This window comes from Pocillopora damicornis, chromosome 1 (genome assembly GCF_964200805.1).
Source record: "Pocillopora damicornis chromosome 1, jaPocDami1.2, whole genome shotgun sequence".
NCBI classification, from domain to species: Eukaryota; Metazoa; Cnidaria; class Anthozoa; order Scleractinia; family Pocilloporidae; genus Pocillopora; species Pocillopora damicornis.
Window position 1 is genome coordinate 36331837 of NC_142670.1, and position 17347 is coordinate 36349183.

At 35.6% G+C, this 17347-nt stretch overlaps 1 protein-coding gene across 1 annotated transcript; it reads left to right on the top strand.

Annotated features, from left to right (window-relative positions):
- The first annotated feature begins 2154 nt into the window (after positions 1–2154).
- Positions 2155–4367, top strand: LOC149053579 (uncharacterized). Its single transcript, XM_089183332.1, has 5 exons — positions 2155–2249; positions 2402–2473; positions 3211–3282; positions 3514–3585; positions 4292–4367. The coding sequence occupies exons 1-5, from the start codon at positions 2155–2157 to the stop codon at positions 4365–4367; spliced, it is 387 nt and encodes a 128-aa protein (XP_089039458.1).
- The last annotated feature ends 12980 nt before the right edge of the window (positions 4368–17347 follow it).

A 17347-nucleotide genomic window follows, 5' to 3' on the forward strand; every position in this document is an offset into this window, starting at 1 on the left:
ACAATCTCGGAAGGCTTCCTTGTTGCAAAAGTTAGACTAAACAGCTAGACAAACCCACATGTGGCAATACCAAGAAAGGCCCAGTCTCTCTCTGTAACACCTGACAATTTTCAAGAAATCGCCCAAGATTCTGTAGGCAGTAAGTCTACTGGACTTCAAGAAATACGACGACAGTTGAAAACGCTCAGATGGGATCTAAAAGTGTGAACAAGGACCACGAGAAATTTGTGCGTGGCACCGGGCAACCGCGTAACCGAAAGCTTCGTCGAAAAGTGGAATTATTTCTGAGGTCCAAAATGTCCGGTCGGAAATCAATCTCATCGAGAATCAACTGATCATGAACCAACCAATTCATTTAGATGGACATAATCGAGGGGTTCTCGGACTCAAACTGGCGGAGATGGAAAGCAAATTGACATATTACAAAGCCACTTAAAAACAATTGAAAAAAGGAAAAAGCAAGCCTTTAGAATATTTAAAGTCCAATTTCATTGCAAGGAACGACTTCTTATAATCTGAGAAATACTGGGATCATAATTGCACTTCTTCTCTCAGAATTTTTGAAGTGAAGCTCTAGTTACGGCAATGCAGTGTTGTGCAATAGCTTAGGTCGCCACTTGCGTCAAGCGTCATCGCTGACAGAATTTAAACTTTAATAAACCGTCCCAATTTTTTAGTCAGTTCTCCTTTCATTATATCTGTAGCACGGCATCCATGCAAATCTGTATTATGACTTGCTATATTTTAATCTTTTAGAAGTACAGAAAGTAGAAGTACGACGTTCTTACTTGGTAGACTCCGTGTCAGTGTCTATATTTATAATCATAATCTTGTAATTCCACGAGGATTGACCGTGAGTAAACGTAAAGGTCTTTCACGTAAATTAAGTGACACATTCAGACATGTAAAGGAGGATCTGGGGTTACCAGAAATAACTGTGTACACTGAACTTGTGATAGAGAGAACCACTCTTAATCAAAACAACATTGCTTAGCTTATTATTCAGACTGGAAAAGATGTAAAACAACCTGGGTTTATCTAACGAACACGAAATGTGTTATTTTCTTTATTCTTTATATCAGTATGGCAAATTATGCATATCGATGTTTTACTTGACAATGCCAAACTGACAGCTTAAAGAAGGCCACTATTAACAATTTCAAATTGCATTTCTAATTTTTTTTTGTTTCTTATCTTTCAGAGTCTTGTCTGATAACCCGTTGAAGAGTTTGCCATCTGACATTTTCTCTACAAATACTAAATTGATTTGGCTGTAAGTTAATTTTTCCTCTATTAAGGGACATCAAACAATATTTGTCTTTGTATTTTAAAACACATTAACCCACTATTACGTGTTTATAAATGCTTGGGTACCACTTTTAGTTTGAAAAACAAGAAAAATTTCATTTGATATTATGATTATATGCTGAGACTAACAGATCATATGACGACATCAGAAAGGCTTTAAGGAAAGAGTATAAAATAAAATAAATTGGACAATGATCCTCGAAGTTGACCTGTATTTCATACAATTGCAAAAACTGAGAAGCCCGAACAAAAAGTCAGTCTTCAACAAGATTCAAACCCGCGCCTCCCCAAACCTAGTGGGGTGCCTCAACCAACTGAGCTAAGACGCCACTCGTTGAGATCAGGGCACATTTTGGAGGGTTCTTCTATCCCGTAGAGGAATATTATCATATTTTTTGATGAAATAAATTTTGCGGATGAAAATCAAGCAAAGCAATGATCCTTGCAGGTAAGGTGCAATTGCACAACCGCGCCTGCGAAGATCAGTTTTGTACTTGAGTTTCATCTGCAGGTCAAAATGAAACTTATTTCTTAAGAAAATAGGATCAAAATTCACAATAATGTGGACAAGATATCGCAAGAACGCTTAGAATGTGAGGAGGAAACTTCGATGACGTATTCGAGAATTAGAAAATATGTATTCGGAGCAAAAATTTCCAAAGGAAATGGGGAAACTACGAATATCGTAAGAAGAACCACCGAAAAAAATGAAGCCTACTTTAGTACATCTATCATGCGATAGGGTCCGAGAGATAGTAGCGAGACCGGTGTAGCTAGCGAATTGTCTTGGAGGCCTCACGAGTACCTTTTTCCTCTGTCAAAGAGCACAATTATGTTAGGATAAGCATGACAGGAAATATCTTGCTCGTATTGACAAGTGAGAACATTAAAACAGATGTACATAGCTGCGCCATTTTGATTTTGAGCGAAATTGTTTCAAGGTAAAAAAAAATGTATCAATAATTACCCGTTTGAGTTATCTACGCAATCCTGTATTTCAAAATTGAGTTTATTCGGCTAGTCATCTGCTTTATTACTTTATAAGCGTCCAAGCTCTGTACTATGCTATACCAAATTTTGGTCAAATTTATAGGTACCTGTCTGAAATAAAACTGCACCACCTACCTCCAGGAATCTTTGACAAGAACGCACGGCTAACCCAACTGTAAGTAACACTTTGCGATCCAATGCGATCTGAGTCTCCTATTTTTTTTTCGTTCTTTGTGAAAAGACAATACAAGATCGGGACGAGTCTGAGTGATGCAATGCAAGCGTTAATAAGATTAAACAAATTTGCAAATCTTTTTTTATTCATAATATGTAGCTATTTAAGTACAAAAGAAATACACCTACAGCTAATTCTTCTGGTCAACTTTCGCACCTGCGGACTGAAAACTCTGATCTCAGACCAGCTGCACAACAGTTCGAAAGGCCTCCAACTGCTTTTTGTTGTTGTCGTTGTTTTATTAAATTTATCAGATCATTCGTTTTACTTCGCAAATTAAGAATTAATATCAAACATCGTGAAGATCATACATCGTCTGTTGCATTCTGGATCTTTGTCCAGGACTGACCGTTTATGAGATTCCGTCCTCTGTATAAAAGGCATCAAGAAGTGCTTTCATTATATAAAAAGATCATTCCAATTTCCATCATTAACAAATTTCCATATCTATGTCAAATTTAATTATAATCTTATGTTGTAAAATAAGTAAACGGTGAAGTTAGCACAGACAACTCTTTGCTCAATGACAGTGATGCCGATTATTGCTCACAAGTCAAAACAACCGTAACTGTCTTCGACAACAGCCCTGAAAGGTTTCAGTAGTACCCCTATCTAAGCAGATAAACTTCTGGTGGATCTTTAAACTAATCGTCAGTTTTATATGGTAAATAACGCAGACGCCTGAATGACAACGACATGAAAGGGTTGAATGGAAGTGCCTTCAAAAACTTGACAATGCTAGAGGAACTGTAAGTTAATATATCAATACTGCTGTGGAAGGAAAACTGTTTTTGTAACGCAGCAGCATTCCCCTCTCTTACCGCCTTGTCTATGCTTGTTTTTCAAATTAACTTTTTTCCTTTCTCTTTTCTTCCCTTCCACTCAGTGGTCAAAAGACGATTCGGTAAATAACTGTTTTAATGAAACTAAACATATTTTACATACAGGTCACATATATATATTTTTTAATTTCAACACAGATGGTTGCAAGACAACAACTTCACTGAATTGCCTCCTAATTTATTCCAAGATCTAAAAAGCTTGAAAGAACTGTAAGTTATTTCATTCCAAGCGTTCCCTTGTTTTAACCCAATGACTACATAAGGTGTTCCAACACTTAGTAAAATTTTCCTTTCTTTTGTTAAATCACTGCTAGTGTCTTTAACACAGATTCTGGTAGTATTATACTTTTCTTCCCTTTCTCTAATTAGAGCATATAGAAAGAAAATCTTTTCCAGTTGCAGATTATAAAATCTTTCCATCTGCACTTATAACACGTTTTAAAATTGAACCATCTAGAATTTTGTGTTTGTTGCTGAACTAACATTTCAGTGACAACGATCATACATACAACAATGAAATTCACGCATGTTATGAATATCAGAGTTGTTTTTATGGGTTATCTTTCTCTGTTTTGAACCATGTTGGCATATTTTCTTAGATCACGAGCTTAATGATTTCATTATTGATTCAAGAGGAAGCTATTGCCAGTGTTGGGGAAAAGAGTTCAGTGTGCACGCAAATTTCAAGTTTTCAGCGGCCTTCAATTGCTTTTTTTCATAAATATTGACCAAACTAAATGAATGAAGTGACTCTTGAATATTCTCTGTACTGTAAGACAAAACATGTGTATCACTACGTACTTCTCTTCGTTCTTTGGTTGTTTCTGATGACCAGAATCTTTATGTATTTTTACCTGTAAATTTCAGTTTGCAGACTTAATGAAAATGCATTTTCTTGTTTCGTCATTCCTATCAGCTATCTGTCAAATAACAAGTTGAAGAGTCTACCAGACGGACTTTTTAACAGCCTTTCCAAGCTGACATATTTGTAAGTGAGTTAGTTATTCAACCAAAGAGATAATTGGACAGAAACAAATGATCATTATTAAAATATTTTTTTAAAAGCGCAGCCATCATAGTTGAAACATCATGACGTTTTCCAGCTCGTATCTGCAAATCTTAATTGAAGTAGACGATGCTATCTTATGTATTTCTTGTGCTTCGGTTAGTAATGTTAAGTCACTTTGTGGTGTAAGAATTTAATAGCTTCTGATTAAATAGCAACCTTAACAATTCCCAGATTTCAGTTGGTAGCTCTAACATAAGCGAAATTTTAGTAACTGTGTAATAATTGTTTTCAGGGATTTATCAAACAATGAACTTGAAAATCTGCCAGCGTATGCTTTCAAAAACATAAGAGCGGTAAAATTTCTGTAAGTAACATTGATATCGTCCCAAAATATTAAGAATTGTTTTAAAATATTTTCTTGAAAATAACAGCACTTGGTGACTATAAAAGCTTCTCAGTGAACGACAACTTACATTGTAAACTACTTCTGGAAGGCAAAGGTTGTTTTCTTTCCTTTTTATCCGAGTTGACAATATCTAAGAATTTGTTGTATTGCCACATCAAACTACCCTGGCACTAATTTTGTAATTTGTAACAGAGAGTGAACTTGAGAGTTTTCGCGCTTAATCTTGAGATCATCATAGATTTGTCTCATGTGTTCTTTGAAGATTAAGAAATAAAGACTGGGAGCTATTTTACTGGAAAACGTTGCCATTCCCTGCCTTAACCGCAAATCTTACAAAAAAAAGTAGAGCTAAAGATATCACTACACATTTCATTCTAAACTGCACATAATGCTTTCTTCAGGAAAATGGAGTACAACAAAATTAAGAAGCTTCATGAAGATCAGTTCCAGGGCTTGGTGGAGCTATTAGATTTGTAAGTGCATTTAGAGTTTAAACCATTTTCCATAATGATCTGAATCTCAAACCGTATACAGTAATATTTTTTTACTGTTAACTCCGTCATTGCTCAAATAAAATTTGCTTTACCCAATCATATTATGTTACTGTACTTTAATATTTATTTCCTTATCCGTTTCCTTTGTTTAAGATATCTCTCGGAGAACAAAATCGAGGCTCTGCCTGATAAAATTTTCAAGGGCGTTAAAAAGCTCAGATCTCTGTAAGTACAGTTAATCACATACAAAACATTCCAGAATATTTGAAGTGATAGAATGAATATGATATCAGCGTTCAAAATCTGAGATTTTTGTCCACAAATTTACCACGATGTAGAACAGGGGGTGGTGCCAGTTATCTTCCTCAACAAAGCAATGTTTTTTTAATTTATATTGCACTAAAAATGTGCCTTTATATAACATACTTTTGGTGCACCTATGTGGATATTATGAAAAAGCGGAAACAAACATAATGGAGATCTATGTAGTCTTAACTGAAATTCCATGAGAATTTATTAGAATGAGGAATGTGACTGCTGCAAGTCCCCGTTTTGGTGTTAGTTGTAAATAGTTACGTTCTTCGTTTCAGGAATATCTTCGGCAATAGGATACAAAACGTTACCAGCACGACTTTCAACTATGCCCTCGAATTGCGAATGTTGTAAGTTTACTGCAAATGACAGATGTTTATCTAGGCAACTAAACTTAGTTGCATATATTGAAATCAGATAACATTCTTTTGATTTCGTTTTGTCAAAGAAAAGACTCGTGCAAAGTAATTTTGGAAAATAACATAAATGTACTAAAGGAATTTTTTCCCTGGAAGAGTCCGGAAAAATGTACAGCGAACGACCTCAACCGAATGGGCTGCCACGTCCATAAAATCAGTAGCCATCAGAAATTTCCAAGAAAGCAAGACGAGACTTATCTTAGGCTAAATGACTACTTTTGAAAGAATCTTTGAGAAAACATCAAGCTAGGGTCCGTACTGAAGATCCTCAGCTAGGTTCCTGATTTTGTCTTTTTGGACAGTCAATTTGAACATTAACATTAACTTAACGAATCTTATTATTGAAATTCACTTTTTTAGGTTATTTATGATATAAACCAACTTAAAATTCACATCATGATTATTTTAAATCACAGGTTCATGCATTACAACCTGATGGCCGAGCTCCCCAAAGGCTTTTTCAAGCATTTGACGCACATCATCAGAGTGTAAGATTCCATGACGATCCTTTCCTTCACTCATCCCTTCAAATAATTATTTTAATAATAGTCTATGTTATTAATCAATTAGTGATTATTAAGGGATTTCAATGATGCAATGATAGTGTTATTTCTTCTTTTTTTTTCTTCTTTTTTCGAATTCTAGAACTTTGGACACCAACCTGATGTGCTGCCATCTCGATCTTTTCAGGCAGGATGCTGATTGCGAATACTCCTTCAATGACAATTTCGCAAGCTGCCACTCCATGTTCCGCCACCATGCTCCAAGGAGAACTCTTTGGATTGTCGGTCTTCTCTCGTTGCTAGGGTCTTTATTCGTAGTTGGGTGGCAGTATTTCTACCCTGATAACAATGTGGTCCAGTCTACCATGTTGGTGAATCTGGGTGTATCTGACGGCATCATGGGGATATACCTTATCATTATTGGCATAAAAGACCTGCAATGGTCAGGGGAATACTACCTGCATGACTATGAGTGGCGCACCGGTTGGTTTTGCCATTTCAATGGTGCCATGTCTGTCTTTTCAAGTGAAGTGTCAGTGATGATGATTTCTCTGATCGCATTGGACAGACTCAAGAACATCGTGTTTCCTTACACCTTTGCAAAAATTACCCCAAGGCAGACCTGTCTAATGTGCGATGTTATCTGGCTGGTGGGAGGCGTTATGGCATTCCTTCCCTTGTCTGGAATGCACTATTTCAGCGAGTGGTACTATGGCAATAATGTAGTGTGCCTGCCCCTGCAGCTTTCCCCTGAATTACAAGAAGGCTGGGAATACTCCACTTCCATTTTTATCGTTTTGCATTTTTCCCTATTCATCTTCATCACGGTTGCTTACGTTGCCATCTTGTGGAAATCATGGTCGTCAAGCAGACGGCTTGGTGCACATGGAACTGTTCGTGAAATACGAGCAAGAGCACAAAGTGCACAAGCTAAAAGAGAAAGAGCACTTGCCAAAAGAGTCTTCTTCATTATTCTGACCGATTTCTTGTGTTGGATGCCAATCATTGCTATCGGCATCCGGTCCCACGTCGAGAAAACATTTGATCCACCTGGTGATCTGGCAGTGTGGATTGCAGTGTTCGCTCTGCCGATCAATTCAGCTATCAACCCATTGCTGTATACGCTTTCTACTCCACAGGTAACGTTTCTTTTTTGGTTACTTTGGAATAGCACCTACCGTTATGTTCAAATTTGGTTTCGTGTCAGAGCAGGCTGGCAACTTAATTTTGTAATTGTAACGATTGACATACAAAACAAGCATGAAAAAATAAATGATCGGACAGACTTTTTTAGCTTCTCCACCATTAACTTTAACCATAGAGACCAACGTGACTTCTAAATACGTTACTTGAAAGTCTTTACGTAAACTATTCAATATGTTTTGAATGTCTAGGTTCAGCCTGTGTTGAAAGCAAAACTGAGGAAGCTGTGGTCCAATGTTCGATCTATTTTCAGCAGAGGACAAAATCAAGAAGGTACAGTTTTAAGCTCCATTGAAAAATACCATGATAACAATAATTGTATTCCAAACCTTGAAATAAACAAACTTTAAGTTTCACCAAATTGAGTATTAGCAACCCAGTTTTCTTTAAGTAACATATGTCATTTTTACTCATAAGGCTTTCAAGGGGGAGAGGATGGAACTGGTATGAAATCGTAGAAAACTCATGTATTTTTTAATTTTTTCGAATAAGAAACTGAGCAAATTATTGAAACCACAAAGGTGCAACTGGCAATAAGTAAAGTTGTAGCAGACGTAGAGGAGAAAACCAGAATGATTCTAAGTAGAGAGGGGATGAATGTAATAAATCATCAAGTTTAATGAAGGCAACGACACGTTTAGAAATCATGATTTCAGTTCGATTTTCTTTGATACACAGCTTTAGAGATACTAACCATCAGGAACATTGAGACTAATAGGTGCCGTTTGCGACAAATTTTTAAAATAAGGTGCCAGCAAAACCTCATTCTACAAACAATTCTCAAAATATGAATGGCTATTCTCCTGACTGAAATTATTAGATGAAGATCCATTCTGAACTGTTTGTCTGAACGTTTTCTTTTTTCCTTTGGATAAACCTGACAATGACCATTAATTTTTTATTGGTGTTCCTTTTTATATCAAAGAAGCAGAAAATGATCAGCAGGGACAGATTGGAAATGGGGATGAACATGCTAACGTCGAGGAGGGTAAAAAATATAGTGCTTCTCAATCTAATCACATATCTTCTCTACACCTCTGTAGGGTTCTATGTGCGATACTTTTCTTTCCTTTCTCTTTTCTGTAATTAATTCATTTTTTTCATTTTTCTCCCCCCTAGGAGAACAGATTGAAATGCAATTAATAGCACAGATCGAAATCCCAGAGGTGGAAGCCCCTGAATTGCCTGCTCCCCAACCAGGTCAGTAAATAAGTGTAGAATTGTTTAAGCCAAAGACAATGTTATAATTGACTTTGTAATTCAACTCTCTTGCCAAGTGTGTATAGTCTAATTAATTAATCTATCAAATATGAGCTCTTTCAAATAAGATGCCCAGAAACCACAGTATTCTTTTTCTGCTCTGATAGTTGCTGTAGGTGCACTTCGAGAAAGGAGAGATCAAGGAAGGGTTTCTCGTATGACACAAATGTAATGAAATTAGGTTGGATTACTTTTGATTGATAAGTTACCTCCAGATATTCTGGTGATAAATTGCCTTATGCACTTTTAACACCTCCACTCATGATATCACCATTCCTTTACATTAGTAAACTGTAATGTGCCAAAGTATGTAGTATTCCAGTATGGAAGGAAGATACCATCGTCTCCCGTATGATGTGGTTGTAGTAAATGAATGATACGTATATATTGACAATTGATTATTCGTTGTTTCCAGTTTTCAGTTATATTATATGAAAAATAACTTAAAGATAACTCTTTGCTCTGTTGGCAGAGATTGAACAAGCCTGTGAGGGGGATGCGAATCCATCTTCGTCAGGTAAAAATTATTTATGAAAGAAATATCAAAAGAAGGCATAGACAACCGCTCTATTTACAAAAGAAGTACTGCAAAAATCACAGTTATACAAGGTGACTTCAACTGCATATTGCACCTTACAACCGATCATAAGAATCGCCAAGGGGGGGAAGAGAGTAAAACTGGTATGAAATTGTGGAAAACACACATATTTTTCAATTTTTTCGAATAAGAAACTGAGCAAATTATTGAAACCACAAAGGTACAACTGATAATATGTAAAGTTGTAGCAGACGTAAAAAAGGAAACAGGAGTGATTCTAAATAGAGAGGGGATCAATGTATTAAATCATCAATTTTAATGATTGAAATCATGCTTTCAGTTCGATTTTTGAGGGTTAGTCTCTCTAAAACTATGTATTAGGGAACATTTAGACAAATGGATGCCATTTGCGACAAATTTTTAAAATAACGTGCTAGTCAAAACTCATTCTGCGAACAATTCTCAAAGTATGAATTGCTATACTTCTGTCCTAAATCATAAGGTTGAGATTCTGAATTGTAGAATGCTTTTATAGATATAGCTCTTTGGCATACAAAGCTTTGCTTTCATGTCCAAATTGAGCACTCTACTAGGATGAGTCATTGCTGCTAGCATTATGCATGCTCACTAGTTTTTCTAGTTTGAGCACTCTGGCATGGCTTAGATGATCCCACATATGTGAGATCACTTGGGGCGGCTATATGGTCTTACCCCCATCCTAGCATCAGCACTGCACTGATGAGGCCCAGAAGGCCGAAACAGTACTGTCTGCAGTTAGTTATATATATATATATATATATATATATATATATATATATATATATATAGGAAGTTTGCGAGTCGATTTTCGCGTGGAACAGTGCTCAATACGTTGAAGCAGAGCAGAATAAATATTATGAGAGGGAAAAAAGGACGTAACTACATTTCTACATAACTACATTTCTACGTAACTACATTTGGGAAATGTAGTTACGTCCTTTTTTCCCTCTCATAATATATATATATATATATATATATATATATATATATATATATATATAAACCTGACAATGGTCATTAATTTTTTACTGGTGTTACCTTTTTATCTAAAAGAAGCAGATAATGATCAGCAGGGACAGATTGGAAATGGAGATGATCGTGCTAACGTCGAAGAGGGTAAAAAATAGAGTGCTTCTTAGTGTAGTCACATACGAAATATCTTCTCCACGCCTTTGTAGGGTTCTCTGTATGATACTTTTCTTTCCTTTCGCTTTTCTATACTTGATTCCTTTTTTTCATTTTCTTTCCCGTAGGAGAGCAAATTGAAATGCAGGTATTGGAATACAACGAAACTCCAGAAGTGGAAGCCCCTGAATTGCCTGCACCGCAACCAGGTCAGTTAAGAAATACAAGAGTTTTGATGCGAACGATAAAGCTGTAATTGACTTTGCAATCCAAAACTCTTGGTAGGTATCTATAGTTTAATCAATTAACCTAGCAAATATTAGTTCTCTCAAACTGAAATACCTATAGAAACCAAAGCATTCCTTTTCTGCTCTGATAATTTCTGTAGGTGCATTTTAAGAAAGAATAGATACTTAATTCCTGTTTTTCATGTTCTTTCCCGTAGGAGAGCAAATTGAAATGCAGGTATTGGAATACAACGAAACTCCAGAAGTGGAAGCCCCTGAATTGCCTGCACCGCAACCAGGTCAGTTAATAAATATAAGAGTTTTGATACTAACGATAAAGCTGTAATTGACTTTGCAATCCAAAACTCTTGGCAGGTATCTATAGTTTAATCAATTAACCTAGCAAATATTAGTTCTCTCAAACTGAAATACCTATAGAAACCATAGCATTCCTTTTCTGCTCTGATAATATCTGTAGGTGCATTTTAAGAAAGGATAGATATTAATTCCTTTTTTTTCATGTTCTTTCCCGTAGGAGAGCAAATTGAAATGCAGGTATTGCCTGCACCGCAACCAGGTCAGTTAATAAATATATGAGTTTTGATGCTAACGATAAAGCTGTAATTGACTTTGCAATCCAACTCTCTTGGCAGGTATGTATAGTTTAATCAATTAACCTAGCAAATATTAGTCCTCTCAAATTGAAATACCTATAGAAACCATAGCATTCCTTTTCTGCTCTGATAATTTCTGTAGGTGCATTTTGAGAAAGGATAGATTAAGGAATGGTTTCCCATATGACAATAATGTGACGAAATTAGGTTATATTACTTTTGGTTGATAAGTTACCTCCAGACATTCTGGTGTTAAATTGCCATATGCACTTTTTAAGACCTCCACTCATGAGATCCCCATTCCTTTACATTGGTAACCTGTACAGTGTATTATGGATGGAAGATACCATCGTCTCCCATATGACACAGTTGTAGTTAATGAATGATACATATATTTTGACAATGATCTTTCACTGTTTCCAGTTTTCACTTACACTGTATGAAGAATAAGTTAATGATAATTCTTTGCTCTGTTGACAGCAATTGAACAAGCCTGTGGAGGGGATGCGAATCCATCTTCCTCAGGTAAAAATTTATTTATGAAAGAACTATAAAAAGAAGGCGTATACAACCGCTTGATTTAAGAGAAGTACTAGTACTGCAAAAGTCACAGTTGCCCAATGTGACTTCAACTGCAAATTGCTTTTTACAAACGGTCATAGGAATCGCCAAAATGAAAAAAGGTAATGCGTCTTAACAACTGTATTTGGCAGAGATATTATTTCAGCAACTATTTTCATGCGCCCAAATCAACTTTCAGATTTAAATGTGAGCTTTGTAACTCGGTGTTATTTCATAAATCAATAAATAATTGAATACATCTGAAATTCTGACGTACCTAAAATAAAATTTGTAGAGATATTTATTGCAGAATAACGCATGAACCATAAGTATCATGAAACATTTTACTCTACTTGTTCCTTAAAACAGATTATCAGGAGGATTTTGACATCAGACCACCCACTACAAAGACTGTGGAAGGTAAACACCTTTAGCTTTTCCATTTTCATTTCATTTTTTTTTCGGAAATTTCGTAACTCTAAAAAAAAACAGCGAATGGTGGCTGGTGCTATAAAGCTGGCGCACTTGGTATACTTGATTGCATGGTTTTGTATGTCACACCAATAAGATTGGGGTTATCATGTTAACGCTTAATCACCAATCAAATCACGATTCTAAGTCTGTCACATGAAAAAATTTACGAGAGTAGCTTGTCGGTCTCTATTTCAGGTAAGGTACAAAACCCTTTCTCAGTTACTAAACCTAATGGGTAGATGAATTTAAAAAAGTCTTATTGGAAAGTTTGTTGTCGTCAAAGACTTAAGACTTAGTTGCGTTGTAAATGTAACCAACGTATCTTTTAATAATAAATCTGATTTCACACAGCTGGTAAATCTGAGGAGCAGGTGGAGGTTGAAGAGATTTCGGTGCCCAGTAACAAAGGTAAAGGAGATAATGGGTTCTGATTGGTCACCAACCATTAATGATTTTTAACTTCTAAGTACAAACACAAAATTTAATGACTGTATACTCACTTTTTTCGTATGAAATAAATAATTTTTTAAAGGAGCTAAAAAAGCTGAAGAAGAAGAGAAGGCGCCTGAGCCTGACATGGTTGTCCCAGAGGAAGGTAACATTTTTTATAAATCAGAAGAGATAAATTCAAATTGGTCCACACATGCTTTATAAGGTGATGCATAATCAGTCCACTTAATTGGCTGAAGATCACTTGAAGTGCTTAGTGGGAAGGTCGTAATTCATATCGGGAGGTGACTTCATTGAGAAAAAACAAAAAAACGACACCACCTGGGCATTATTATACCTCCTCGTAACGAAGAGCCATTACTTTTTATACAATGCTAAAATCAAACATTTATGAATTTATGAAGCCGTTTCACTAGTTTGTTTGTTTGGGTTTTTTATGGATACAGAAATAATTTTCCCAGATACAGAAAACATAGCCGCCTCTTACCCCAACTCATTGAAAGGACATGGTTACTTTGATGTTGTGTACCTCAGTTTTCAAAACACCTTAACACAGACATGCAAAAATTTAATGAGCTTTGATAAGTGGCAGCACTCTTTTCTGTGTTTGTGAAAATTATTATTCTATCGCTTAAAAGAAAATGAGTGCATTGTATTTCAATCTCTTTTCGTATTCCATCCAGGGGAAGAAGAGGTGTTTGATACCAGACTTTAGTTCTTTGTTTTCGAACCAAGGTAAATGCTTATTACGTCTGCTTTAATACCGAATACCGCTGACTAAAGGGTTGTGGAAAACAAATCCCTCAAAAGAAAATGGTTTTTTTTTGTTACATGCATCTTTCTAATCTTATAAAATAAGTGTAATATTTGAGATGTAGGATGAAAATCTTTGATACATTACCGTGTATATGAATGTATAGTTGACTCGTGATTACTTCAACTATCAATTTGTTGAACCCGATCTACATTCTGAATCAAAAGTGACTTTTTTGATGCCATTAACAAAGCGTAACTCTATCCTAAATTTTTTTAACTTCTTGGCTAACTCAAAACAATTTAAAATTTTGAGATTTCACTGCAACTGCAATGATTGAAGTTATTGGAGATGAAGAAGGAAGTCTGATTTGTTACAGCTTTGATATGCTGCTTGTCTTTTTTCAAGAGTCACTTGCAAATTTTTTTCAGGCAGCCCAATCATTGTTGGCAGTAAGGCTACCAAAACATTTTCAAACTTATCAATTTTTTCTCAGCTTTTGTTGATGTATGATTTGAAAAATAATAATTAAAAAAAACTTCTGAGTGGTTAATACGCTGCGCTGATGAGTGCTCTCTTCGTATATGCTAGTATATTCATTTGTGCCTTCTGTCCTTAATGCACTGACCAGCTTACTGATTGTCAGTCTGGTCACCTGACTTTCTGACCAACTGGCCGGTAAGCAGTCAAATTGAATTGACTAGCTGAGCTATGACTACTGGTTGACTGAAAGATTCGCTGATTGTCTGTCCGACTGTCTGCTGGATTCTCCACCTGGACAGTGGGCATGGTTACAACTAACTGAATTAGATTATGGCTGCAAAACACTTCAATACAGACATGCAAACATGCAACGCTTGACTGACTGACTTTCGGGTCCGTAGATCAAACAAACAACTAATCGATAAGTTAATTTTGCATTCATTGATAAGTGGACTTCTTTCCTTTGCCTCTGACAGTTTCTGAGAGCCAAAAACATTGCCATTAGTATGGAGACCGCGAGGGCTAGAGAAAAACTAAAAAATTTCAAGGAAAAAGGAGAAAAATAATTCTAGTAATCAATACATACTGTCTATGGTAACATCTTAGTCTTTAATTTCTTTTTCTTAGATTTAATGTTATCAATACTCAGTAACTTTGCTTTCTGAACTTATCATTGTATGGTAACAAGATATAGTTGGAGTGGAACATATTGCGCTATATCTGAGTGGGCGTGTAATTTCTTTTTCTTAGATTTAATGTTAACAATACTCAGTAGCTTTGTTGTCTGAACTTATCATTGTATGGTAACAAGGTATAGTTGAAGTAGAACATATTGAGCTATATCTGAGTGGGCGCGTAATTTCTTTTTCTTAGATCTAATGTTAACAATACTTGGCAACTTTGTTGTCCGAGCTAATCATTGTATACCTTACACTCTATCTATCAGTCCATCTTCCTTTTGTTTTGTTTTGACCGTTTTTGGTTTGCTTGTTTTTTTCTTTTTGTAACATGTACATCTACCTGACACTTTTAGCCTGTTAGTTTTAGCGTATTTCTAAAGACCATGATTGCTACACCGCAGTTAAGTCGGATGGCTCAAGACGGAACACAACAATATCAGGGGTGTAGCCAGCCTAGAGTCCTGTACCTCTTAACTTTTATCACATCACTCGTGCAAATTTTGAAACAAAAATTGAACTTTCTTAGGGTATAGGCCCACGACAATTCGAAAAGCTGGCTATGCTCGTAGTGTGATAAGATATTCTATTCTGCATGCTGATCTTTCCATCATTAATTACAATATAGCTAAGTAAATGTTTTGATTAGGAATGCCTCTGGTTTTAAAAGTAAGTGTGTAAGTTAATTTCCATGGAAATTGTTGGGTTTATTCGGAGTTTACTCTTAGTTTAGAGGGGATTTGATGTCCCTGAAGAACTTTCTTTTAGAGTTCATAATATAGAAAAGAGCAAATAATGTGATTATAATAGAACACTAAGGGGCTTGAATAAGAATTATCAGAGATTTATCTGTATAACAACTATTTAGATAGCTCATTTCTAGGTTTTGTTTAAACACGAAAAATCATCTGAAATTTGACAAGAAAAACTTAGACAAATGCATGGGTCGAACACGTCCACTTAATAGATATTTGATGATACGCTGGTAAACTAAATAGTTCATTTCTTAACATGTTAGAACTCATCCGCGAGCATTAAAGTCATAAGGAGTTAAAGTGACGGTAATTTTGGGTTGTATATTAAATTAAAGAACTTAGACTTGCGGTTAAGATTTCCACAGTTAGTAGACATTAGGCGGTACAACAATAATCTGAATAGTTCGAACATTACCACAACTCGTCCAGCGAGTATTCAGAGTACGTGTCGAGTTGCTTAATTTCCTTAGTATCTCTAGTTGAAAAAAAAAGGTAAAAATATGACACAAAAAAAGAGAAACAGTTACTGGATAAGACGTCACGCATTAGAGATTTAACAATATATTGTATGACCTGAGTAGCTCATTTCTAGAATTTTTATAACTCGTATGAGAGCATAATGATAGCTAAGAGGTAGAGTGAAGTCTATTTTCGCTATGTTACTGCCTTCTTTATGAACGCAAATTCCTTAAAAAAGAAATTAGAAGGATGTTGTGGTAACGAGTAACAAGTCAGATATAGGATATTAAGTGGTACGACAACAATCTGAATAGTTCACTTCCACAACAAGCTTGCAAGTGCTTTGCATGCAGACTAAGTTTAGAATTGTTAGAGGAAAATAGACTAGGTCAGAATTCGTTTATTAGAGATTTTGTAGAATGAAAATGATTTAAATAGGTCATGTCTTAGGGCTTTTATAGCTCGTTTGCGAGAATTATAGTCATTAGCGACCTCTGTCATGGCTGAAGCCTGCTTCTTTACATAATTCGTCATTATTATTCACATTAGCCTGAAAATCAAAAAAAGTAAAAAAGGAAAAGGGTCTTAAATACCACTAACTTAGATATTTAGTAGTGTTTTTAAGTCTAATTTTGTAGCCCATTTCTAGATTTTTTTAACTCACAACGAGAATTCTAGTTCATTGTAGTATGTGGTATTTTTTTATATCTTTGTTCAAACGCGATCTTCAACATGGCTTCTAAAGTAAGAATAACTTGAATGTGTAAGTGGCTTTTTGAGGGAATTAACACAGAGTTACGAACAGGGGTTCAAGATTTACTGTAAAACGTTAACGAAGACTTCAATAAAACACTTTTAAGACCTTACACATGAGTCCGTTCTCAATTTACTCTATATTAAAGGTTTCTAAGTCACGCTTCAGGTTCATCCACAGTGTGGATTATGTGCCACAATGACTTGTGACAAGTAAACTGATACAAAATTGCTTTCTGTATCTCTCATAATGTTGAACTTTTTGCTTTAATGAATTATTCAGTTTGAATTTTTCCAAAAAGCTGAACCGTTTTCTTTTGACACCATAATGTATCTCCTTGACGCGACTCTCTTGAGGTTTTTGGTTACCCCCCCCCCCCCCATGTAAAATAAGGGGTAACCGATATATATTTCCGGTTGGTTAGGAAACATTTTTAATTTTTACATTTTCTGTCCA

Bases quoted from the DNA above. Each gene is read 5' to 3' on its own strand.
- LOC149053579 (XM_089183332.1), top strand. From the start codon at position 2,155: ATGACAGGAAATATCTTGCTCGTATTGACAAGTGAGAACATTAAAACA. The intron at 3,283-3,513 runs GTAAGTTAATAT...ATTTCAACACAG, and splicing joins TTGACAATGCTAGAGGAACT to ATGGTTGCAAGACAACAACT. The intron at 3,586-4,291 runs GTAAGTTATTTC...CATTCCTATCAG, and splicing joins CTAAAAAGCTTGAAAGAACT to CTATCTGTCAAATAACAAGT.